The sequence below is a fragment of the Salvelinus namaycush genome, chromosome 27 (genome assembly GCF_016432855.1).
Source record: "Salvelinus namaycush isolate Seneca chromosome 27, SaNama_1.0, whole genome shotgun sequence".
Lineage (NCBI taxonomy): Eukaryota > Metazoa > Chordata > Actinopteri > Salmoniformes > Salmonidae > Salvelinus > Salvelinus namaycush.
In genome coordinates this window covers 17,886,723-17,914,002 of record NC_052333.1, presented here as the reverse complement: position 1 = coordinate 17,914,002, position 27,280 = coordinate 17,886,723, and the positions used below count along the sequence as shown (strand labels likewise).

General features: G+C 44.8%; 2 protein-coding genes across 2 annotated transcripts; both read left to right on the top strand.

Moving 5' to 3' along the window:
* Nucleotides 1-802: 802 nt before the first annotated feature.
* LOC120022557 (adseverin-like) lies at nt 803-19,271 on the top strand. The gene is made up of 16 exons (XM_038966507.1): nt 803-1,087; nt 3,573-3,727; nt 4,381-4,542; nt 5,185-5,334; nt 5,569-5,661; nt 5,748-5,880; nt 5,997-6,085; nt 9,326-9,541; nt 9,796-9,917; nt 10,498-10,588; nt 16,846-17,016; nt 17,263-17,440; nt 17,967-18,088; nt 18,252-18,329; nt 18,424-18,484; nt 18,759-19,271. Exons 1-16 carry the CDS (start codon nt 895-897, stop codon nt 18,926-18,928), a joined length of 2,184 nt encoding a protein of 727 aa, XP_038822435.1. The 5' UTR covers nt 803-894; the 3' UTR covers nt 18,929-19,271.
* A 1,312-nt stretch (nt 19,272-20,583) lies between these two features.
* Nucleotides 20,584-24,254, top strand: LOC120022456 (ADP-ribosylation factor-like protein 4A). Its single transcript, XM_038966367.1, has 2 exons — nt 20,584-20,720; nt 21,589-24,254. The coding sequence occupies exon 2, from the start codon at nt 21,711-21,713 to the stop codon at nt 22,320-22,322; it is 612 nt and encodes a 203-aa protein (XP_038822295.1). The 5' UTR covers nt 20,584-20,720; nt 21,589-21,710; the 3' UTR covers nt 22,323-24,254.
* Nucleotides 24,255-27,280: the final 3,026 nt, after the last annotated feature.

Genomic DNA, 27,280 nt, shown 5'->3' with positions numbered 1-27,280 from the left:
GACCAGCAGGGTCAGATAATAAAAATCAAAGTGGTTGTAGAGGGTGCAACAGGTCAACACCTCAGGAGTAAATGTCAGTTTGCTTTCATAGTCGATCATTCAGAGTTAGAGACAGCAGGTGTGGTAGAGAGAGAGTCCAAAACAGCAGGTCCGGGACAAGGTAGCACATCCAGTGAACAGGTCAAATTACCTCGACTAACCTGAACCCCCGCACATTGACTCTGTACCGGTACCCCCTGTATATATGGCCTCGTTATTGTTATGTCATTTTATTGTGTTACTTTTTATGAAATGTTTTACTTCGTTTATTTAGTAAATATTTTCTTTACTCTATTTCTTAAACTGCATTGTTGGTTAAGGGTTTGTAAGTAAGCATTTTACGGTAAGGTCTACACATGTTGTATTCGGCGCATGTGATAAATATAATTGGATTTGATTTGCTGAGCTCTGTTGAAACTACAAGATAAACATCTCTGTTGACCTGATCTGAATGCAAGTTATTTGAAGCCTAATATTATGATGTAATAAAGTTATTATAGCAGAACCTTTACTCTGAGCGCTTTTCCAAGGGCATATTGGAAATATTGAGCATGGATAGAGACAGTAATATGTAGGTGTAGTGAAAACATGTGTGTGTGTGTGTGTGTGTGAGTGTGTATGTGCGCGTACGCATTGTGTGTGTACTTTGGCAGCCTCTAAGACACACCCACCCCCTCTCAGCCTCAACCTCAGCCTTAGAGCCCTGCACACTGCTGCTATTGACTCACTCCTCCCCTGGACCAGACAGAGAACAGAGCAGCAGTCTGTGCCTCGCTCTCACCCCATACTCTTCTCACCACACCAGGGATCCACATCCAGCCGTCGCCCTTCTGCCACCAGACAACCAGAGGAACCATGGTGCTCTACCACAGGGAGTTTGACAAGGCAGGCAGGGCAGCCGGTCTCCAGATATGGAGGATAGAGAAGATTGAGCTGGTCGCTGTGCCTGAGAACCTGCACGGGAACTTCTATGTTGGGGACGCGTACGTGGTTCTCCACACCGTCAAACAGCGGGATAGCTGCTTCTACGACCTGCACTTCTGGCTGGGTGAGTTGGAGTGAATGAGCGAGTGTGTTTCCTCAGGCTCTTCCACACAACATGTCACACGCTGGATGATTTGTTTACTGACGGAGGGTTATGAATCCTTGGAGATTAACGTGAATACATTTGGGGAGTGCTTCATAGACGTTCAAGTTTTATAGCTACAGGCTGAAATCCATGGCATAATATTCTCAGAACCTTCTCATTAACATTAATACATACATTGGCAATAGCTAAAATAACTTAGCATCAAAGGACATAATATACTAACAGTGTTATAACACATTCCCTTCATCATAGGATCATATCTGAGTAGATGTATTCATATAAGAGAAGAGCAGGTTGTACATTACAAGACAGAACAAGATAGATGGTTTAGCTTGACACCACAAATGCAGATATGAGATGCTGATAATGTTGAGAAAGATAGTTTAGAAATGGATTAAATAATCACTATTATTTGGCATTGCTGTCCTGCACCTCCCCTGAAAGACCCAATGTCAACCTAATAGTAGAATGCCTCTGCTCTTTGTGGATGATCGTGTGTGAGCAGGGATGGAACATAAGGATTTTGGGCACTGGACAGCCAGGCTAGCCGTCTAAAAATTCAAGCAGTCTAAAAATTCAAAAGGCACTCTTTTGCAGGTGCATGGTAACAATTGAATAACATGAGAGAAAAAATAAGAAACCTGCATGCTTTTCTTGCTAGTATAACTGCTCTTTATTAAGCTTTATATATAGGCCTCAAGGCCTTTGTAAGAGCCCGGGGCTAAAAAAATGTGCCATGCGATATTTGAAAAGACAAAATGTCAATAGCCGGGTAGCTAGTTGGGCACATTTTGTACTAGCCCTGTCTGAAAAGTACTGGCAACGGGTTAATGGGCTAGCTTAATTTCCATCCCTGTGTGTGAGTGACGTTTCATAACGTTTCACAACTGTGAGGTCTCAAGGTGCTGTTGTCTTAGTGTACAGAGAAGTAAAGCAGAAGCAAGTCAGCCGATCTTGTCATCAGCTGAGCTGAATACAGTTTTTTTGCCTGAAGTAAAAAATGAAAGTGACTATCTGGGTGGGGTGATTGACTATCATGAATCTTCCTGGATAAGATAAGGTCATTCTCAGCAGAGGTCCTAAACTTTATCAGTCCTCGTTCCACACGTAATCTGGGAAACGATCAAGCCTTTCATTAACCTTTGAGTAACTTCTCTGTTCAGCTGTCTCAGAGTAGACACATTGTACCTGAAGGTACTGTCAGTTTCGTGGTGGAACTACTGAACCATGCAAGTCAATGCTGCTGATCTGTAACTCCAGCTTCCTTCCTTGACACATAATCATATATTTTTATGTCTCTCTCTCTCCCACACCCTCTTTCTCTCTCTCTCACTCTCCCACCTCCTCTCTCTCCCACCCTTCCTCTTTCCTCTCCTCCCTCATGCCCCCCCCCCCCCCATCATTAACCATTAACCATTAAACACGCTAATGGACCTCCAAAGGGTTTCCTTCACATTATGCTTGCTGCTATGGGCTTTAATTTTTCCCTCAGTTCCTTCATCCAGTCACTCACTAAATTTGAATGGCAACATGTTATAGACTGCTAGCTAATGTTTAACTATGTTAGTCACACCAAAATAGTAGGTATGACTTGGACTGTTTACCTACCTCATCAGGCCTACAAGGTACCACTTACAGGGTTCCAGCTCCTCAAATCAAATCCAATTGTATTGGTCACATACACATGGTTAGCAGATGTTATTGCGACTGTAGCGAAATGCTTGTGCCTTTATTTCCGACAGTGAAGCATATCTAACATGTATTCTCACAATTCCACAACAACTACCTAATAAAAACAAATCTAAGTAAAGGAATGGAATAAGAATATATACATACAAATATATGGATGAGCAATGACAGAGCGGCATAAGCAAGATGCAATAGATTGTATAAAATATAATATAAACATATGAGATGACTAATACAAGATATGTAACCATTATTAAAGTGCCATTATGAAGGTGACTAGTGATCCATTTATTCAAGTGGCTAATGATATCAAGTCTGTACCCAGGCAGCAGCATCTCTGTGTTAGTGATGGCTGTTTAACAGTCTGATGGCCTCTGATGGCCTTGAGATAGGTGTTAAACCACTGTTGTATTGTGCAGCAGCAGCAGTCACCCAGAAATGTACAATGGCAACACGCAAGGCTGTTAGATTCTGTTTGAGAGTGAAATATGAAAACTGCATCACCAGTGTGATTATTGTTGCCAAGCCGTCTTCAAGGGTGACAAAAAAGATGTGAACAAACAGGCCCACGCCACACAGTGTGAAGATAAAGCATACTATGAACATCACAGTGATAACATCATCTAGGCAGTTTGACTCATAAGAATGAACATTGTGCTTAAGTTCCTTTGTCTAAACTTGAATACTCTCTCATTTCATGCTAACATTTATCATATTGTATTTAAGTACTGTACCACTCATGTTCTCTCCTTAGGTAAGGAGTGCAGCCAGGACGAGAGCACAGCGGCGGCCATCTTCACTGTTCAGCTGGATGATTTCCTAGGAGGGAAGCCTGTCCAGTACAGAGAACTGCAGGGGTTCGAGTCCACCGCCTTCACACGCTACTTCAAGGGAGGCATCACATATAAAGTACAGTATTGTCTTACTGATGCATTTTATTTCAGTTTATTTCACTAATATTATATTTGTTCCTGTATCTGTCTTACTGCTATTTACTACTAGAAGATATGGTGTTATATTGAACCAAAAAGCACGCTTATTTTTAGCAGTGAACATTCATTCCATTTGCCACATTTCAGACCCTGGGCATCATACGCTGGAGGTCTGCTATTAAATGAACACTTGTCGTAACGTTTTGTTTGGCCCTAGCCATGGGCAGCAACACTGACTCATGGGATGGTAAAGGAACCTGGTGTGCAGATGAAAAGGAAAAACAGTTATGCGTGATCCTCACATTGTTTGTTTTTCTTGGTTCTGAACCTTTCTTAATTTTCCTTAATATTACCCAATCACTAGAAGGAACTACTTGACATTCTAACCTTGTTCAACCTCACAGGGTACTCATAGGCTCTGACATTGCCTTTTATATGTTGTTTCAGGGATGTTTGTGTTGGGCACTATGTAACTGTGTATCTTGTGTTGTATGTGATGTATGCTATGTACATCTACATCTTGTATTGCTTTAAAACTGAGCAAGACAAATTCCCTCTTGAGGGCAATGAATTATTCAATTTTATCCTGATCTACTCCATTTTTTTCTATTCTACCCTGTTCTATTCTAGGCCGGAGGCGTGGCCTCTGGGTTCCATCACGTGGTCACCAACGACCTGTCAGCTCTGAGACTATTCCATATCAAAGGTCGCCGCGTCGTCAGGGCAACTGAGGTTACCCTCAACTGGTCCAGCTTCAACAGAGGGGACTGCTTCATCGTGGACCTTGGTGCAGTAAGATTTGATTGATTGATTAATTGATCTACTGATTGACTAATTGACTCATCGATGGATCGACAGATCAGTAGATTGTACTTTAGCCTCCCTCTATGTGAGAGTTTACCATATAGATATAGAACATGTATCAATTATATAGTGTCTATGTTGGGAACAATGCCTCTGCCACTTGTATGGCAGAGATGGTAGTGCACTCAGTGACCCTGTAACAACAGTTCATTTGTTTGACTGTTTGTCACCTTCCTGAGAAAACAGACACATTGTCCAGACAAACTTCAAATTCTGTTGAAAGTCAAATATTAACTGTTCGGCTTGAGTTCTTCTTAAATCTTAAATATATGTAGGCCTACGGTATGTTGACTTGAGGTGGGTTTATGTATCAGATCATTTGATATACAAGGTATCCTAATGTTTACCAAACTAAATCCAAAAGCTGTACTGTTCTCTTATTTGAATATTGCCTGAAATCAGGATGTATTGCCACATAACAGTGACCCACTGGGTTAGAACCGGGGTCATCTGCTTGCCCCAGCATAATGTGAGTTATCCCTCGAAGCTAAACGCCTGTATGCACCTGGAACTTGATAAAGTGAGCAACAACCTTCTTTCAAATGAACCGTACCTGTTACCTGTCTATAGGTTATCTACCAGTGGTGCGGTTCAGAGTGCAACAAATTTGAGCGCCTCAAGGCAGCACAGGTGGCTGCCAGTATCCGTGACAATGAGAGGAATGGCCGAGCAAAGCTGGTTGTCGTGGAAGAGTGGAGCGAGCCGCCTGAGTTAACTGAGGTGACAGATGCTAATTCAATATGTATTTTTACAACCACAATATTGAACTTTCATTCCCTAGTCTAGAATTTGCACTCTTGAATGGACATTAATCGCGAATTACTGCAGGCACTTAACTGTATGACAGTTAAATAATCCACTTATGTACACTATCATTTTGCTATCTCCATTAACACAAGTCAATATTATCTTAGTCTTTTTTGTCTTTGTGTTTTTACCGGTCAACCTTAACAGGTACTTGGCAACAAGCCAGATCTACCAGAAGGTGATGACAATGACGATATGATGGCAGATATCTCCAACAGGAAAATGGCCAAACTCTACATGGTATGGTACACAGTCTATACACACTCTAACACACACTCACTCACACACACACACACACACACTCATCTCGCTGTTGTTCCTTTCAGGTATCTGATGCGTCCGGAGAAATGCAGGTGACCCTGGTCTCAGAGGAGAACCCGTTCTCTCAGAGCCATCTGCTGTCTGACGAGTGCTTCATCCTGGACCACGGGAAGAGCAGGATGATCTTTGTCTGGAAAGGTACATATTTAAACTGCTACACATGCTTATCTTGACCATCTAAATTCATCCTTTAGTACCTCCCATCTTTTTTGTACCTCTTCTTCTGCATGAATCATCCATCATCACCCATAAAGGCCGTAACGCCAACCCCAGCGAGAGGAAGACTGCCATGAAGACTGCTGAGGGCTTCATCAAGCAGATGGGCTACCCAGCTAACACACAGGTTCATGCTCATTATCATCCATATAGCGTCAGTCATAATTGCTTTGGTTGGATCATTTGATTGGATCAACTCGTGACTCAAATATCAGTCTATGTCAGTTCATGACCTGCTAAACTGATCATATCAAATCAAACTTTATGTGTCACATGTACCGAATTCAACAAGTCTAGACCTTACCGTGAAATGCTTACTTACAAGCCCTTAACCAACAGTGCAGTTCAAGAAGAGTTAAGAAAATATTTACCAAATTAACTAAAGTAAATAATAATTTGTACATGTAGGTAGGGGTGAAGTGGCTATGCATAGATAATAAGCAGCGAGTAGCAGCAGTGTACAAAACAAATGGGGGGGGGGGGGGGGGCAGTTCTCTGACCTCACTGACCACACTGCCAGTTCTCTGACCACACTGCCAGTTCTCTGACCTCCTCCCTATAGGCTGTCTCATCGTTGTCCGTGATCAGGCCTACCATTGTTGTGTCATCAGCAAACTTAATGATGGTGTTGGAGTCGTGTTTGGCCACGCAGTCGTGGGTGACCAGGGAGTACAGGAAAGGACTAAGTACACACCCCTAAGGGACCCCAGTCTTGAGGACCAGCATGGCAGTCGTGTTGTTGTCTACTCTAACCACCTGGGGGCGGCCCTTCAGGAAGTCCAGGATCCAGTTGCAGAGGGAGGTGTTTAGTCCCTGGGTCCTTAGCTTAGTGATGAGCTTCGTGGGCACTATGGTGTTGAACGCTGAGCTGTAGTCAGTGAACAGAATAATTCTCACACAGGTGTTCCTTTTGTCCAGGTGGGAAAGGGCAGTGTGGAGTGCGAGTGAGATTGCGTCATCTGTGGATCTGTTGGGGCGGTATGCGAATTGGAGTGGGTCTAGGGTATCCAGGAGGATGCTGTTGATGTGAGCCATGACCAGCCTTTCAAAGCACTTAAATGGCTACCAACATGCTACGGGGCGGTAATAATTTAGGCATGTTACCTTCGTTTTCTTGGGCACAGGGAATATGGTGGTCTGCTTGAAACATGTAGGTATTACAGACTCAGTCAGAGGTTGAAAATGTCAGTGAAGACACTTGCCAGTTGGTCCGCGCATGCTTTGAGTACACGTCCTGGTAATCCATCTGACCCCGCGGCTTTGTGAATGTTAACCTGTTTAAAGGTCTTGCTCACATTGGCTACCGAGAGCGTTATCACATAGACATCCAGAACAGCTGGTGCTCTCAATCATGCTTCAGTGTTGCTTGCCTCAAAGCGAGCATAAAAGCATTTAGCTCGTCTAGTAGGCTCGCGTCACTGTGCAGCTCACGTCTGGGTTTCCCTTTGTAGTCCATAATTGTTTTCAAGCCCTGCCACATCCGATGAGCGTCAAAGCCGGTGTAGTAGGATTCAATCTTAATCCTGTATTGACGCTTTGCTTGTTTGATGGTTCGTCTGAGGGCATAGTGGGATTAGTGTCCCGCTACTTGAAAGCGGCAGCTCTAGCCTTTAGCTAGATGTGGATGTTGCCTGTAATCCATGGCTTCTGGTTGGAATATGTACGTACAGTCACTGTGGGGATGACGTCGTCAATGCACTTATTGATGAAGCCGATGACTGAGGTGGTATACTCCTCAATGCCATTGGATGAATCCCAGAACATATTCCAGTCTGGGCTAGCAAAACAGTCTTGTAGCGTAGCATCCGTGTCATCTGACCACTTCCGTATTGAGCGAGTCACTGGTACTTCCTGCTTTAGTTTTTGCTTGTAAGCAGGAATCAGGAGGATAGAATTATGGTCAGATTTGCCAAATGGAGGGCGGGTTAGAGCTTTGTATGCATCTCTGTGTGTGGAGTAATGATGGTCTAGAGTTTTTTCCCATCTGGTTGCACATGTGACATGCTGGTAAAAATTTGGTAAAACTGATTTAAGTTTGCCTGCATTAAAGTCCCCGGCCACTAGGAGCACCGCTTCTGGGTGATTATTTTCTTGTTTTCTTATGGCCTTATGGAGTTGGTTGAGTGCGGTGTTAGTGCCAGCATCGGTCTGTGGTGGTAAATAGACAGCTGCAAATAATATAGATGAGAATTATTTTGGTGGATAGTGTGGTCTACAGTTTAAGGTACTCTACCTCAGGCGCGCAATACCTCGAAACTTCTTTAATATTAGACATCGCGCACCAGCTGTTATTGACAAAAAGACCCCCACCCCTCGTCTTACCAGATGTATCTTCTCTGTTCTGCCGGTGTATGGAAATTCCCGCCAGCTCCATATTATCCGTGTTGTCATTCAGGCAGGACTCGATGAAACATAAGATATTACAGTTCTTAATGTCCCGTTGGTAGGATAATCGTAATCGTAGGTCATCAATTTTATTTTCCAATGATTGTATCAGGATAAGTTAAGACCCAGATGCAGACTGTGTCGAAGTAACAATGTTGATTACAGCAACAGGGGCAAAGGTACAGGAAGGCAGGCAGGCTCAGGGTCAGGTCAGGCAGAGGTTGGTAATCCAGAGACGGGCAAAGGTACAGGATGGCAGGCAGGCTCAGGTTCAGGGGCAGGGGCAGGCAGAGTGGTCAGGCGGGCGGGCTCAGGGTCAGAACAGGCAACGGTCAAAAACAGGAGGACGAGTAAAGACAGACTGGGGAAAAGCAGGAGCTGATACAAAACCATTGGTTGACTTGACAAACAAGAAGAACTGGCAACAGACAAACAGAGAACACCAGAATAGGAGATAATGGGGAAGATGGGCGACACCTGGAGGGGGGTGGAGACAATCACAAAGACAAGTGAAACAGATTAGGGTGTGTCAAATTGCATGTTAGCAAGTAGAATGGATGGCAATGAGAGTTTACTCGCTTGCTTACGGATTCTCAGAAGGCAGCCAGATTTGCGTCCTCTTTTCCTCCGTCTTTTCTTCACGCAAATGATGGGGATTTGGGCCTGTTCCCGGGAGAGCAGTATATCCTTCTCGTCGGACTCATTAAACAAAAAAAAATATTACAGTTTGTGGTGAGTAATCGCTGTTCTGATGTCCAGAAGTTATTTTCGGTCATAAGAGACGGTAGCAGCAACATCATGTACAAAATAAGTTTAAAAAAAAGAAGTTACAAACAAGGCAAAAAAATGACAAAATAGCACAATTGGTTAGGAGCACGTAAAATGTCAGCCATCCTCTTCGGCGCCATCTTCATCAGGACTGAAGGAGAGTTGATCCCCAACCCTGACATTCATAGAAACAACTCCTCTTCTCTATCTCCAGATCCAGGTACTTCCAGAGGGTGGGGAGACTCCCATCTTCAGGCATTTCTTCCAGGGGTGGAGGGATAAAAACCAGAGCGAGGGGTTTGGGAAGGTCTTTGTGACCGAGAGGATCGCAAAGATACGTCAGGTGGAGTTCGATGCCTCCAAACTCCATGAGTCCCAGAGCATGGCAGCCCATTATAACATGGTGGATGACGGCACAGGAGACACTCAGGTACAGGACCATGTGTTACTGCCACAAGACTGTTAGCCCGCTGAGCTAAGGTCTAAGCAATAGATCAGGGAGCTAGCACAGGCCTTCAGGTATCAGGCAAGGTTCCTCATTACACAGGCATTAAGAGCAGTGAATAAGAAAATGTGCTAATCTAAAAATGAGTCAGGTGTTTTATTCAACTGACAATTCCAATCACATGGATTGTAAACAAATGATAGTAGAATAGCAAGCCAGATGCATGTTTCATGTTCTAGGTCTTCAGAGTGGAGAGCAGTGGTCGAGTCCCAATCGACCCAAAGACCTATGGCCAGTTCTATGGAGGAGACTGTTACATCATCCTCTATACATATAAGAGAGGACAGGTCATCTACACCTGGTGAGTCTGGTAGACCTGTGCTCATATATTCAATTAGGTTGGTTGGTTGGTTGGTTGGTTGGTTGGTTGGTTGGTTGGTTGGTTGGTTGGTTGGTTGGTTGGTTGGTTGGTTGGTTGGTTGGTTGGTTGGTTGGTTGGTTGGTTGGTTGGTTGGTTGGTTGGTTGGTTGGTTGGTTGGTTGGTTGGTTGGTTGGTTGGTTGGTTGGTTGGTTGGTTGGTTGGTTGGTTGGTTGGTTGGTTGGTTGGTTGGTTGGTTGGTTGGTTGGTTGGTTGGTTGGTTGGTTGGTTGGTTGGTTGGTTGGTTGGTTGGTTGGTTGGTTGGTTGGTTGGTTGGTTGGTTGGTTGGTTGGTTGGTTGGTTGGTTGGTTGGTTGGTTGGTTGGTTGGTTGGTTGGTTGGTTGGTTGGTTGGTTGGTTGGTTGGTTGGTTGGTTGGTTGGTTGGTTGGATGGATGGTTGGATGGATGGATGGTTGGTTGGTTGGTTGGTTGGTTGGTTGGTTGGTTGGTTGGTTGGATGGATGGATGGATGGATGGATGGATGGATGGATTAATTGATTGATCCCTATACTTCCTGTGGCAGGCAGGGGGCTAGCAGCACTCTAGATGAGCTCACAGCTTCTGCCTTCCTAACTGTGGAGCTCGATCGCTCTCTGGGTGGGAATGCAGTTCAGGTAAGTCTAACCCAAATTAACCTCTCTGGGACAGTGGGACGCTTGCGTCTTGGGGAGCACTTGGGGAGCACCCCCCACCCACCCCCCACTGATTAGCATCGCTAGCATAGCGTCACAATTAAATAGTAGCATCTAAATATCATTAAATCACAAGTCCAAGACACCAAATGAAAGATACAGATCTTGTGAATAAAGCCACCATTTCAGATTTTTAAAATGTTTTACAGGGAAGACAAAATATGTAAATCTATTAGCTAACCACGTTAGCAAAAGACACCATTTTTCTTTGTCCACCATTTTTTCTCTCCACCAGTAGCTATCACCAATTCGGCCAAATAAAGATATTGATAGCCACTAACCAAGAAAAAACCTCATCAGATGACAGTCTGATAACATATTTATTGTATAGGATAGGTTTTGTTAGAAAAATGTGCATATTTTAGGTATAAATCATAGTTTACAATTGCACCCACCATCACAACTCGACTAGAATAAATACAGAGAGCAACGTGTATTACCTAATTACTAATCATAAAACATTTCTTAAAAATACACAGCTCACAGCAATGGAAAGACACAGATCTTGTGAATTCAGACAATATTTCAGATGTTCTAAGTGTTTTACAGCGAAAACACAATAAATCGTTATATTAGCATACCACATGTGCAAACGTTACCAGAGCATTGATTCAAGCCAAAGAGAGCGATAACGTAATCATCGCCAAAATATATTAATTTTTTCACTAACCTTCTCAGAATTCTTCCGATGACACTCCTGTAACATCATATTACAACATACATATAGAGTTTGTTCGAAAATGTGCATATTTAGCCACAAAAAAACGTGGTTATACAATGACAATACTAGCAAAACTAGCCTGAAAATGTCGGGCGCCATATTTGACAGTGATCTTGTCTCATGATTAACTATTCATAAACTTGACTAAAAAAATATAAGTTGGACAGCTATCGAAAGACAAATTAGTTCTTAATGCAATCGCTGAATTACATTTCTAAAATTATCCTTACTGTGCAATACAGGGTTCGCCAAGCGAAGCTATACCAAAGAAAATGGCGGAATATGCGTTTAAAATTTTTCGACAGAACAACGATTTATCATCTTAAATATTTCTTACTATGAGGTGATCTTCCATCAGAATCTTGGGCAATGTATCCTTTCTTGGGTCTAATCTTCTTTTGGTCGAAAGATGTCCTCTTGTCCGTCGAAATGCCCACTAACGTTCGACCGGGACCCCGAAATGTGCCCGGCGCTTCAAAGTGCAACACAAAGCAATGCCTCAAAATCGCACTAAACGGATATAAATTGCTATAAAACGGTTTAAATTAACTACCTTATGATGTTTTTAACACCTATAACGAGTAAAAACATGACCGGCGATATATAAGTGGCTAAACCAAAGCTTGGAAAGAGAGCCAGTCCAACGTCCTTCGTGCGTCAGGCGCAGGCAGGAAAAGAAAGCTACTTCCGGTCTTTGGTGTTTTATAGAGGCCCTGATTGCGCAATCGACTCCATTCAAAGCGTCACCACGTACTGACATCCAGAGGAAGACGTAGGCAGTGTTTGTTTCTCCATAGCATTTACAGGGACTTTACAACCGACCTGGGACCAGTGGCCAAGATTTCTGAAATCTCACTCCATATCAGGAAAAGTGCTGTAGAATGAGTTCTGTTCCACTCAGAGACATAATTCAAACGGCTATAGAAACTAGAGAGTGTTTTCTATCCAATAATAACAATAATATGCATATTGTACGAGCAAGAATTGAGTACTAGGCAGTTTAATCTGTAGAGCAAATTATGCTAATGCAAAACAGCACCCCCTATATCCCCAAGAAGTTAAGTTGAGGATCTCTTATTGTCCAATGTCCACAGATGTCCAGTGGATGTGCTTTATCCCAACCCCTCCGAAAGACACACACACTGCTGTTGGAGCGAAGGCCCTCGGTGGAAATGTGTAAAAGCTGTAGAAAGTTTTAAACTTTTTTTTTTTATCACAGTTGTAAATTGTGATACTAGAGGTTATTCTCTCCAGCCCATAGTGTATTAAATTCCCTAATTTGATTGTTTTATCAGGGTTTACTTTCCATGCCTACGGGGCATGATGTAATCTTTTCTCTGGTTGTGAAGTTGGTATCTGTAACGGCAGTCTAAGTCGTCCTCCTCCTCAGACGAGGAGAGGCGAGAAGGATCTGAGGACCAATGTGCAGCGTGGTAATTTTCCATTATTTAATTAACACAAAACAAGACACTATACAAAATGACAAAACAAACTAACCGTCACAGTCCTAGCTGGTGCAGACAAAACACAAAGACAGGAAACAACCACCCACAATCCCCAACACAAAACAAGCCACCTATATATGATTCTCAATCAGGGACAACGAATGACAGCTGTCTCTGATTGAGAACCATATTAGGCTGGACACAGAAACAGACTAACTAGACACACAACATAGAATTCCCACCCAGCTCACGTCCTGACCAACACTAAACAAGCAAAACACATAAGAACTCTGGTCAGGACGTTACAGTACCCCCCTCCTGAGGTGCGGACTCCGAACGCACCCCTAAAACTCAAGAGGAGGGTCTGGGTGGGCATCTGTCCGCAGTGGCGGCTCCGGCGCAGGACGAGGACACCACTCCACCACTGTCTTTGTCCCCCTCCTTAGCGTCCTTTGAGTGGCGACCCTCGCCCACGACCTTGGCCTAAGAATCCTCCCCAAGGCCCCCACATGATTTAGGAGGTAGCTCAGGACAGAGAGGTAGCTCAGGACAGAGAGGTAGCTCAGGACAGAGGTAGCTCAGGACAGAGAGGTAGCTCAGGACAGAGAGGTAGCTCAGGACAGAGAGGCAGCTCTGGACTGAGTGGCAGCTCCGGACTGGGTGGCAGCTCCGGACTGAGTGGCAGCTCCGGACTGAGTGGCAGCTCCGGACTGAGTGGCAGCTCCGGACTGAGTGGCAGCTCATGACTGTAGGGCAGCTCATGACTGTAGGGCAGCTCATGACTGGAGGGCAGCTCATGACTGGCGGGCAGCTCATGACTGGCGGGCAGCTCATGACTGGCGGGCAGCTCATGACTGGCGGGCAGCTCATGACTGGCGGACGGCTCTAATGGCTCGGGACAGACGGGCGGCTCTGAAGGCTCGTGGCAGACGGATGGCTCAGATGGCGCTGGGCAGACGGATGGCTCAGATGGCGCTGGGCAGACGGATGGCTCAGATGGCGCTGGGCAGACGGATGGCTCAGATGGCGCTGGGCAGACGGATGGCTCAGACGGCGCTGGGCAGACGGATGGCTCAGACGGCGCTGGGCAGACGGATGGCTCAGATGGTGCTGGGCAGGCAGGCAGCTCAGACGGCGCTGGGCAGACGAGCAGTGCAGGCAGCTCAGACGGCGCTGGGCAGACGAGCAGTGCAGGCGGCGTTGGGCAGACGGCCGACTCTGACCTGCTGAGGCGCACAGTAGGCCTGGTGCGTGGTGCCGGAACTGGTGGTACCGGACTGGAGACACGCACCTTAAGGCTAGTGCGGGGAGCAGGAACAGGGCACACTGGTTTCTCAAAGCGCACTATAGGCCTGGTGCGTGGTACCAGCACTGGTGGTACCGGGCTGAGGGCACGCACCTCAGGGCGAGTGCGGGGAGAAGGAACAGTGCGTACAGGGCTCTGGAGACGCACAGGAGGCTTGGTGCGTGGTGCCGGAACTGGGGTCACTGGGCTGGAGACACGCACCACAGGGAGAGTGCGTGGAGGAGGAACAGGGCTCTGGAGACGCACTGGAAGCCTGGTGCGTGGTGTAGGCACTGGTGGTACTGGGCTGGGGCGGGAAGGTGGCGCCGGATATACCGGACCGTGCAGGCGTACTGGCTCCCTTGAGCACCGAGCCTGCCCAACCTTACCTGGTTGAATGCTCCCCGTAGCCCGTCCAGTGCGGGGAGGTGGAATAACCCGCACTGGGCTGTGTTGGCGAACCGGGGACACCATGCGTAAGGTTGGTGCCATGTACACCGGCCCGAGGAGACGTACTGGAGGCCAGATATGTAGAGCCGGCTTCATGGCACTTGGCTCAATGCTCAATCTAGCCCGGCCAGTGCGGGGAGGTGGAATAACCCGCACCGGGCTATGCACACGTACAGGAGACACCGTGCGCTCTTCCGCATAACACGGTGTCTGCCCGTACTCCCGCTCTCCACGGTAAGCATGGGAAGTGGGCGCAGGTCTCCTACCTGCCTTCGCCACACTACCCTTTAGCCACCCCCCCCCCAAGAAATTTTTGGTGTTTCTTCACGGGCTTCCAGCCACGCTTCCGTGCTGCCTCCTCATACCACCGCTCCTGGGCTTTAGCTGCCTCCATCTCCTCCCGAGAGCGGCGATTCTCTCCAACCTTAGCCCAGGGTCCTTTACCCTCCAAAATTTCCTCCCATGTCCAGGAGTCCTGTGTAGTTGGCCGCTGCTGCTGCTGTCGCTGCCCGTACTCACGCTGCTTGGTCCGAGTTTGGTGGGTGGTTCTGTAACGGCAGTCTAAGTCATCCTCCTCCTCAGACGAGGAGAGGCGAGAAGGATCTGAGGACCAATGTGCAGCGTGGTAATTTTCCATTATTTAATTAACACAAAACAAGACACTATACAAAATGACAAAACAAACTAACCGTCACAGTCCTAGCTGGTGCAGACAAAACACAAAGACAGGAAACAACCACCCACAATCCCCAACACAAAACAAGCCACCTATATATGATTCTCAATCAGGGACAACGAATGACAGCTGTCTCTGATTGAGAACCATATTAGGCTGGACACAGAAACAGACTAACTAGACACACAACATAGAATTCCCATCCAGCTCACGTCCTGACCAACACTAAACAAGCAAAACACATAAGAACTCTGGTCAGGACGTTACAGTATCTCATTATCTGATTCAATGTTTTATGATCAACTGTTAGCACAGGGTGCCGCTGGGAGGTTCTCAATTTGTTTTACTAACTCCTCCATCCTCTCCTCACCTCTTTTTTTAAAAAGGTCAAAGGTAATCGAGGAGAGGAAACGTGGAAACAAATGCGCTTGTATGAAATGAGATTCTCCTTCTCCACTCGTGCCTCATCAGGCAAATCGAGAGCTTGGGACGATAAGGTTCAATGTGGAAAAAGATGATTCTGAGATAATTAAAGTTCTGATCCCTCAATGGTTTGAATGGTGTCAGCGATGTTTATCTTGTAATCTTTTGAAATTAACAACATGATTTGTGGTATTTAGAGTACTATATAGGTAGAGAACATTGAACAGAACAAGGCTATGTCAATAACAACATTTAGACAAAAATGCAGATACAACTTATAGTCCCAAACTCTCGAAATGCGTTTACATGGGTGGAATACCCAAATAAATGATTAAAGTGATTTAAACAAATGGAGCTAGTTGTGGCAGACATTTTATAGATAAGTAGAGTATAGTTTTTAAATGTGTACATGTTTTTCTCCTTCGAAAAAAACACATCTGATTCAAAGTGGGTGTGGCGGATTATAAAACACTTCTGCGCTATCAATCAATCAATCAAGTTTATTTTATATAGCCCTTCGTAGATCAGCTAATATCTCGAAGTGCTGTACAGAAACCCAGCCTAAAACCCCAAACAGCAAGCAATGCAGGTGTAGAAGCACGGTGGCTAGGAAAAACTCCCTAGAAAGGCCAAAACCTAGGAAGAAACCTAGAGAGGAACCAGGCTATGAGGGGTGGCCAGTCCTCTTCTGGCTGTGCCGGGTGGAGATTATAACAGAACATGGCCAAGATGTTCAAAATGTTCATAAATGACAAGCATGGTCAAATAATAATCAGGAATAAATGTCAGTTGGCTTTTCATAGCCGATAATTCTGAGTTGAAAACAGCAGGTCTGGGACAGGTAGGGGTTCCATAACCGCAGGCTACCTGCCGCGAGGACACTCTTGTGCATCCGCTGCCGAAGGAGGCCATCGAAGAGGGAGCAGACTCCTTTGTTCGCCTACTAACGAATTGACAATTTCCTCCACCACCCGACAACTTATCGGTTTCTGGGTCACGGAGGATAGATAACGTTTTTTTGCCCAAATGAGAATCTTCCACTGTGTATGCCATGTTATAGTGCCCCCTAGTGGTTGTCTACAGCATAGTTTTCTACCTGGCCCTCCAGCTATGGCTTTGCTATCCATGAGCTCCTGTACCAAATTTGATATGCATTAATACTCTCTTTTGGTTTCCTAGGTGAGAGTATCCCAAGGAAAAGAGCCTGCCCATCTCCTGAGTTTGTTCAAAGCCAAGCCCCTCATCGTGTATAAGAGTGGTACCTCACGCATCGGAGGCCAGGCACCTGCGGCCCCCACACGCCTGTTCCAGGTCCGACGTAACCTGGGCACCATCACACGCATCGCAGAGGTTAGGATATTCTCTCACACAGACACACACCTATGGTTGTTTGATTGGCAGAGATGGAAGGTAAACACACATAAATGCAGTTTTCACACTATATTGTGAATAGGCACTGATTATGCTAAATTTGAGGGTTTTTCATTGGCATTTACGATGCTCATTTGTCATTTCCTATCATCTAGACTGGAGGTCAGCGTTTCCTCACCACTAGATCCCAGTTGCATTGTCTGTTGTGTGTGTGTGTTGTGGCAGGTGGATGTGGAGGCTGGCAGCCTGAACTCTAACGACGCATACCTGCTGAAGCTGCCCTCGGGGGGGAGCTACCTGTGGGTGGGTAAGGGCGCCAGCGAGGACGAAGAGCGGGGGGCCCAGTACCTGAGTCAGGTGCTGAAGTGTCAGACACAACGCATCGTAGAGGGACAGGAACCAGGTGAGAATATCATACAGATTCCTTGGCCTGGGCTCATGTTCATAAAACGTCTCAGAGGAGTGCTAATGTAGTATTAGTTTTCCTTTTTAGTTCATAATGAATAAGAATATATGGACGGGTTCCTGATATTAGATCAGAAGTTCTACTCCGAGAAGCTTTATGAGGGGCCGCAGGTAGCCTAGTGGTTAAAGTGTTGGACTAGTAACTGGAAGGTTGCAAGATCAAATCCCTGAGATGACAAGGTAAAAATCTGTTGTTCTGCCCCTGAACAAGGCAGTTAACCCACTGTTCCTAGGCCGTCATTGAAAATAAGATATTTTTTTCTTAGCTGACTTTCCTAGTTAAATAAAGGTAAAATTAAAAAAAAAGAGATATGATGTAGTACTCAGGAAAGTCACCAGGGGACACACTGACACAAGGAAAGTCTTCAGACAGATTGACAAGTTTGAGGTTTTTCGTCCTAAAAATGTATATCACAAGTTCAAGATGCAAAGAAACCCAAGCAGGTTTGTTTGTTTGGTTGTAGCGGACCTCTGGGCAGCATTAGGGGGAAAGAAGGACTACCAAACATCAGAGAGACTGGCGAGTAAGAGCCTCACTCAACAACCTCGCCTGTTCTCCTGCTCCAACAAGACTGGCAGGTTCATAGTGAGTACCACACACACGCACACACACACTCTCTCTCTCTCTCTCTCTCTCTCTCTCTCTCTCTCTCTCTCTCTCTCTCTCTCTCTCTCACTCACACTCACACTCACACTCACACTCACACTCACACTCAAATAGATAGATAGATGACAAATACTGTTTGCAGATTGAGGAGGTTCCAGGGGAGTTCAGTCAGGAGGATCTGGCAGAGGATGACGTGATGCTGTTGGATGTCTGGGATCAGGTATGGAGCTTGTTACATATCCTCAATTACAATTTTCAGGCCATTTCTAACTCTATGGAGGTTGAACTACATTGATGTTCATTTTTTGCGATAGGTGTTTATCTGGATTGGCAAAGATGCCAATGAAGTTGAGAGAACTGAATCTGTAAAATCAGGTGAGTTTTGCCTTGTGTGTGTGTATATAGGGTAGTTTATTTTTCGTAGTACGTTTAATATATAGTTTATAAGTATATAAACTGAAACCATATCATGACCAAGACTTGGCATCTATAAGGTCTTATTTATGCATACATTTAAGCAATGAGATGAGATTAAAAAATATATATATATATGTATGTACTTATATACCTTTAATATATAAGAGGTGTGAACACCCTCTTTTCTATGGTTTATCCCGTTGATAACATCTATGTGCTCCCTTCCTTACAGCCAAGACATACATAGAGACGGATCCGGGTGGTCGGGATAAGAGGACCTCCATAGTGATGGTGAAGCAGGGTCATGAGCCCCCCACCTTCACAGGGTGGTTCCTGGGGTGGGACGCGGCACGCTGGGACTCAGACACCATGGCCAGGACCATGAAGACACTGCAGATTTAGCATCAATGAATCCCAACAGTTATAACACCATTATAACACAGTTAGACAGTTATAACAGTTATAACATTCACTCTGTATTCAGTGGAGGGTTTACAAATACTAGTGTGAAAGGAGGGTTAGCTAGCTCTTCATGGACTAGTGTTAACCCCAGATGATGTGTACTGCTTGGACAACTTTGTTGTTTTGGTTCCAAAGATAAAAGACCAAAAAGTATGATATATGATGTTAATTTGAATGCGGATCTTTACATTTGGACTACGTCTGGAATTAAATATTGCTATTTGCTCTATAAAAACAAAAATACAAATAAGAAGTTTGTAATTTGTGTGTTGGCGAGTATGGAAGATTGAATGCTTTTGTCATTAAAAACTCTGATAGAAAATGCATAACGCCTTCCCGAGAGTTATTTGCATGAACTCACACTGAGAAAGAGAATTTCATTTTTTTTTGTCCTCGAGTCTAACGTAGCCGCCTGATCTCGCGAGCTTACATGAATGGTTCGCTAATCAGTCTGGTAATTACCAGGCTAAACGTCTAACCATGATGGACAATCAAATTAATTCAAGACGGGCTAATACATTATTAAACATTTATTAGCTCCAGTGTCTTGTCTTAAACATTTATTAGCTCCAGTGTCTTGTCTTAAACATTTATTAGCTCCAGTGTCTTGTCTTCATCTCAAACCTTGGCCTACTGTGTAGCCTGGAAAATGAACTTGTAATTCATATCCTACAATATTCGAGTACCTGAAAAAGTCATTTTGGTCACGTTAGAATATCAAAAGAAAGACCTAGGCTTTCCAATGAGAGACATAACTATCACTAGTAAATTGAGTGTGAGATTTTGCACAGACATCAATTCAACGTTAATTCCACGTTGGTTCAACGTAATTTCATTGAAGTCACGTGGAAACAACGTTGATTCAATCAATGTGTGCCCAGTGTGATTGCACTGAAATGTTATTTCAAATGTACATTTCCCACCATCACAATGTCTGGCGTCTGGGGAGCCCACACACTTTCAGACCATACAATTGAAACTGTTGAGCGATCAGACCAGATCCGAGAGACCACCCAAGTCACTCAGTAAATGTGCTCTTGATGGTCCTCATCTTGGTGAAGGAAATCACCGTGCTTTGATCTTACATTATTGCTTTTTTCCTTTCTGATCTAATGATCTAATTTTTTTTTTTAAATCGGCAAACATTGGCCCTATTTGTAATTGAACATACACATTTAGGCAGGACACATCTTTTAAAAAGATCTAGATCTTAATATTTAATAGTTTGTTGCAATCAATGAAACTTGAAACATTTCAATCACATTTCAATCACAAGTCACACAAGTGTAGCCTATAGATGAGTTCCTGATAAGATACACATTTTACACAGAAAACATCATATCAAGTACAAATACATCTAGAATATATAACACGCACTTTTCATTGCAACCAGTACAATGTAATTTCAGAGTTCAATGACACCAAGTGACAGAAACAGGTGGCGCGTGGAGGTGTGTCGCGTGAGGACGACGACGACAACAGGCACCGCTCATCACCAATCGGACAAGGAGAAAACGGAGCACTCTGGGACTTCAACCAAACAGAGCTCTCGCTAGAAACATTCTGGGTTGAACCCGTGGTGCGGGATTGGAGAGGGAGTATATCCACGTTTATCGCTCAGTAGTCGTGTGGACATGAAAGTGTGAGCAAGAGAGAGGAGATCATAAACGATACCCTGTTGCAACGATTTCGCTTTGATGTTTTGGAAAGTCCATAGGCCTACATCACAAAGGTAGGTGTGCATTCTACAAATTATATAATTTTTTCCATGCATGGAGATTATGCATAGAGATTACGTTTAGTACAATATGTGGAATGAATTAGATTATACCCAAACCATCGTCGCCAATTTTTCATGACAGTTTGCATTGAATGTCTGCCTAGACCGCCTATTATTGAGTGCAAGATGATTGAATAGCAAACTAACAATAGCCTACTAACATATATAAACGCATTCGATTCAGTGTATTGTTTTTTCATAGCACATGTTGACATAACCCCCCTGTCTGCCTGTCAACCCATTTGTTTTGTCGTTAGTGGTAGAAGACTGTTGTTGCCGCGCAACAGTTTCTTGATGGCCAGCCAGTCAATCTTATGTAGCCTATTTCGATTATTCTCTCAATTTACGATTTGTCAGGCAACGAGCAGAATAGTGTTATTCCTTGTGCCAACGGCAATGATCATCAACCCGAAGACAGTTAAAGTCGGATTTTGTTGGGAGCACGCCGACGTCCTTGTTATTCAATATTGATAGCCTACTGTCTCTGAATGGGAATTAACATATGAAATCCACCGAGCTCCGAGCGCTGCTCTAGACGCTACATGTGCAAATAGGCTCCTTTCACACCCCTCTGGTTTACCTCTCATTCATCTCATGGCCCGAAATATTAAAGATGTAGAAGGCTTAAGAATAAGAAAGAGAGAGAGCATATTCACTTACAATGAAAAAAGGAAAAAAGACAGAGACTGTATAGGCCTAGGCTATATTCACTTACAGTGCATAGCCCCTCCAATTGTAAAGCAATAGACTGCTGTTCTTGTTGGTTGTTAGAGTGCTTTTTACAGCTGCTTACATTGTATCCTCTCTCTTTTATGTCTAGGTGAATGCTGCAGCACAGCCCCCTGGAAAAGGAATGAGCAAAGCAGTCTTGTGATTATTTGTTGAAGCAGCAGCGGCAAGCTTCTCCCCTGTCTGAGTCTCCCTCAAAGTGTGAGAAACAAGATGGGTAATGGATTATCAGACCAGATCTTCCCCAGCCTTCCTTCCTTCCAGGCTCTCCATATTGTCATCCTGGGTCTGGACTGCGCCGGGAAGACCACTGTCCTCTACCGCCTTCGTTTCAATGAGTTTGTGAACACGGTCCCCACTAAGGGATTCAACACGGAGAAGATCAAAGTGTCCCTGAGTGCTAGCGGAAAGTCCTGGCGGAAGGCGGCGTTCCACTTCTGGGACGTGGGCGGTCAGGAGAAGCTCCGCCCCCTGTGGCGCTCATACACGCGGTGCGCCGACGGTATCGTGTTTGTGGTGGATTCCGTCGACACCGAGCGTCTGGAGGAGGCCAAGACGGAGCTCCATAAGATCACAAGGTTAGCAGAGAACCAGGGGGTGCCTGTTCTAGTGGTGGCCAACAAGCAGGACCTGAGGAACTCCCTGCCGCTTCACGAGATGGAGCGCTCTCTGGCGCTAGCAGAGCTGGGTAATGGAACGCCCTGGCACCTGCAGCCCGCCTGCGCCATCATAGGGGAGGGGCTACAGGAAGGTCTCGAGAAGCTCCACACCATGATCATCAAAAGGAGGAAGACGCAGAAAGCTCAACAGAAGAAGAAGAGATGATCGGATTGGTCACACACACAACCGCCAACATGGCGGAGTTGGTGGAGTTACACAAGGACTTAATGTGAGATACCAATGGTGATGGACGGTGACCCATCTGTCGGGGTGTTAACCTGTTAACCATGAGCTGGACATATGGTGTTGACTAGTATGGTGTACCAATACTGCTAGGTGTCTCCTTATCAATACATTGACCAGGTGATGTGGAGCACTCAGTGATGGGTCAGTTGCTTGCTGGACTGCCTGCCTGCCTGCCTGTAAGTCTGTCTTGGCTCAGTTGTATCAGTCAAATGGACTGAGTTTGTTCAGGGCTGTCTCGGGGTGTTGTCAATATGTCCTCACTGGAACTGATGGAATAGATTTTTTTCACCATGCCATGGACTTTGGATGGTAACAGTCCTGGCTGGCACAGCAACACGGGACAGTAGACACTAATGTATTTTTATAGGAAGTATTTCGTCATACCATGAGGCACACAAGAGTTCCCAGAGAGACAAAACAATCAAAACGTTGGAGTGTCAGAGAAGTCAAATGCACACTTGACTGTCTTTACTGTCAAGTGTTACAAGTGTATGTAGCCTATTGTTCAATCAGTTTGAAACATGAAAACACAATGAAATTATAGGTTTACCAAAGCTTTTGTTGACAATGAGATTACATGTCGAAAACACAAAGAAGGACTATCAAGTTGCAGTAGGAGTCATGTTAGTGTGACCTCTGAAATATAGTCTTACAATCAGTCAGTATTAGAAGCAGGGGTGCAACTTTCACTGGGAACGGGGGACATGTCCCCCCCACATTCTGAAATTGCATTTTTGAGAACGTTTAAACATTGGAATGTGATACAAAACGAGGCAACTGTGTGCTTTAGGACCATGCGGACGCCTCCGAGCAGTCGGGTAAACTGTTTGGAGTGTTTGTCCGACTGGATAAAATAAAATAAAAAAAGTATGTCCCCCCTTCTTCTAAAACCAAAGTTGCGCCTCTGTATACAAGTTTAGAGAGAATAGTTCACAATAAGCTCAATGATGATGATGATTCACTGAGAAGAGAATACAGAGATGGACATTTTTAAACGTAAGTGTAACAATGTTAGTGTTTCATCAGTGATAAATGATTAGGATCTACAGCAGTTAGGCTATTTAATGTTGCTATCACTTGGGTGAAGTGAGGTCAAGGTGGGGTATAAACTTAGTTCAGCTCAGCACTATTGGTGTCAGTGTCAGTGGTTGTGTCTTGTGTAATTCTGTTGATGCCAGGCTCAGTTGGCTAAGCAATCTGAATATTCCTTCCTGGCTTGGCTAGCGGTCTGATCTGGACCCTGTACTCCAAAAGTGTCAGGCATCTGTCAGATCCAGGCTTAGTACCTGGCTAAGACTTTGGGTGCATTCCAGAGTGTAGATCCAGCCCTACTTCGCTATCTACCTAAGACTTTGGGTGCGTTCCAGATACACCTTTTCTGCTGTCAGATCCAGCCCTACCTAAGACTTTAGGTGCGTTCCAGATACACTCATTCTACTCAGGTCCTTGCAGTTTATAGGATCGTTATATCATGTTGATGTGCTTCCTGAGATGTTAAATAGTTCTCCAAATGATGTAAAGATCTGATCTCAGATTTGTGCAGGGTTTGTGTACCTGGAACGCACCCATGGACTTCCAAATTCCCTAGGGACAGTCAAGTAAATGCACTTTATTGGTCCGTTTTCTGACCTTGCGTCATCAGATTTTTGTATGACGTTTATTATGATACTTAAAAGAAGTCAAATATTGATATTGCTTCGAAGGAAGCGTTTAAAAAAAGTTGTTACACTGTTACCACATTGGACCGTCAGTTATGTCCACCTGTTTACTCTGTCTGTGTGTGAGGGGGGAGGGGTGATCATATGTATGTGTTTGTTTGTAGGAATTTGTTCAACTCGAATAAAGCAACAATTAAATGCAATAACATGACATCACAGTGGTTTTCTCCTCTCCCATGTAAAAAGTGGTGAAAATAATTTCCTAGATGACGTTAGACCTTGGGCAACAGTGTAATTAATATTATCTTCAGAGGAAGAAGAAGAAGAATATTTAAGTCACACTTCTATCATAGCTTATCAGCAGTTATATGGCATTTACACACTGCATTGGATTCTGGGGGGAAAAATGTAAATCACTGATATTTGCTCATGAAATAGGTTCCCGCCCTCCTGTCAGTGTAGAAACGGAGAATAACAAACGGGAGAGATGTGCTTTCATTACACAGTGTACTCTACTCACACACAGACACACTGTATTTCACTTTTCACCGACCTGAATTCACTGGCTACGCCCCAAACCCCCTTAATTCACTGGCTATGCCCCAAACCCCCTTAATTCACTGCCTACGCCACAAACCCCATGAATTCACTGGCTACGCTCCAAACCCCCTTAATTCACTGCCTACGCCCCAAACCCCCTCAATTCACTGCCTACGCCCCAAACCCCCTTAATTCACTGCCTATGCCCCAAACCCCCTTAATTCACTGCCTACGCCCCAAACCCCCTTAATTCACTGCCTACGCCCCAAACCACCTTAATTCACTGCCTACGCCCCAAACCCCCTGAATTCACTGGCTATGCCCCAAACCCCCTGAATTCACTGCCTACGCCCCAAACCCCCTGAATTCTGCGGTGAAACTAATTCAGGTTCAACAGCTACTCTCACTGTTAGCTAGAACTGAGGCTGGTGTTCTAATGAGGCTCATGAATATTCCTGAGAAACACTGAGGGAAAAGCATGATATGCATAATGTAACAGGGAACAGGGTCATAGCAGTGGGATTTGGAGCTGGGCACAGAATTACAACTCTGATAGTGGTGCTGATCAGGTGGCCTTGGGATATAGGCTACCTCCATTACAGGACAAGCAGTATAACATGTTCACACCATTACCAGCTGTTGAAACTATGTATTATCTTGTTTATTATCTGGGGCTGATTTCAGTGGTGTTGGGTTGTTTCTGTTTGGAGAAGAGACGAGCGGTCACAGCCAGTTCTAGCCCAGGAAGACCCGCCCTCCTCAGAACAAAAACATAGAGAGGGAGAGAGAAAGGGAGGAGAGGGGCAATCGGTCAGAGGAGATGACCCAGTAAGGAGTTATTTTTCTGGACTTGTTTCCTCTGTTAAGCCCTTTCCTGGTTGTTGGCTGGATGGAGGGGAAGGCACAGTCCTGTGAGGGGAGGGCACACACATGTGCGCACACACTGACACGTACACACACGCATACAAATACACACACACATACGCACACTAGCTCACACGTACAATCACGCACGCACGCACGCGCACACACACACACACACACACACATAACCCCCACGCACAAACACACACACACAATGTGGTCATCCAGGTCACCCAGGTATTTGATAGGGAAGGATAATGTGATGAAACTGGCACACAGTTAATTGTTTCAGAGATAATGAAATATGCAAAAATATTCTCTCTGCATATTCATGTTCTCTCTCTGCATGTGCACCTACAGAAAGCCTGGTCCTGCACCAAAAACGTCAAAGAGAATTTCAAATGTGTTTTCAAACATTTTAAGAATTTAGTCTTTTTTTATGAAAGGAGGAGCAACATAGACATTGTTGCAACTAAATAAACAGCAGAAAACAGAAATAATATGAATTTGACTTCGTAAAGCTTCACACTACTTTTTCAGTCTTCGCTATGCTGTAAACATTTGGATTAAACATTTCAATACTACACCTAAACAAGTGTTACTTTCCTACCACATGTGGATATGACTGAATGATCGTCCAGGGTCCTGCCATGTAAACGGTGGCACATTGTTTCTGTGATATCCCTTCTCTGGGGCTAAATGGCTGTTTGCCCATGTCGATTTTTCCGTCATAGTGACGTCAGACAGATGTGTGTGGCACCAGAGGTTAAGGCCAGGGGGAACACACACACACACACACAGTTTAACAGAGTCACATTGGTGCGTAGGGTTCAGTCGTTCCCATACCCTCCTATCATTCTCCCTCTCTTCCTCCTTTCCTCCTTTCCTGTACCACTACAAGCCCTGACTGGGCCCCTGCCCTCTGATCTTTTGATGTAAGTAATATGGTATTAGTGTGTTAAGGGGCTAAACACATGGACTCCAATCCCCTTCAAATTGAGCTTTGCGTGACTTAATTTGTCCTGTACAATTAAACCAATGGAATTGTCCTTAAAGTGCAAACTCTGAGCTAAATCAAGCGCACCTGCTGACCAGCATCATGGGATTCCTCCCTGCCCTCAGAAGTAGTTGATTCAGAAGCTGTATGTCAAACCACACCCTGTTCCAGTCCAACCCTGTTCAAGTCACACACCCTCGCTGTTCCACTCCCCCCACACCCTCCACTCCTCCTATGTGACACTGAATTAGGCCTGCTCTAGGGTCATAAAAGAGAAGCTCACAACCATAAAAAATCCCTGTGCACATGGTCATTACGGGTTTCCATGGAGGGATGTAGTGTGGAGCCAGATGTGGACTGTACATGTTTTCATCTACACCAGATGTTTTACTGTACCTTCTGCTCTCGCTGCTGTGACGTGACGCAGGGCAGTGCCCTAAATTATGAGAGCCAAACTCACACGCTGATGGCATCTCTGTCCACCCTTTTCTTCCTCATTTAATTTCATGCCATTTGTATTGATTTTACCAGGATATTCCACTCAGTCACAATTAGCACTATTATGTGAAAGTGAACACACTCAACTCTGTGTTGAATTCATTTTGTGTAGTCCACTAAGAGGTTAGTCTGATCTGATGGTTTCCTGTGGTTGAGGAGTTGGACAGGTATTATCAGAACAAGCTCTACATTACTGCTTCTCTATCACTATTACCATTCATTTGAAGCCTGTCTGCCTCAGAGGTCTAGCACTGTCAGTACTCCAGAGGTGTGAATGTGGGAGTGGAATTATTCATGTTGGATGGGTGTGTGTGTGAAGC

Coding starts and splice junctions, on each gene's coding strand:
- LOC120022557 (XM_038966507.1), top strand. CDS start 895: ATGGTGCTCTACCACAGGGAGTTTGACAAGGCAGGCAGGGCAGCCGGT. Junction 3,728..4,380: donor AGGGAGGCATCACATATAAA/GTACAGTATTGT, acceptor GTTCTATTCTAG/GCCGGAGGCGTGGCCTCTGG. Junction 5,335..5,568: donor AGCCGCCTGAGTTAACTGAG/GTGACAGATGCT, acceptor CAACCTTAACAG/GTACTTGGCAACAAGCCAGA.
- LOC120022456 (XM_038966367.1), top strand. CDS start 21,711: ATGGGTAATGGATTATCAGACCAGATCTTCCCCAGCCTTCCTTCCTTC.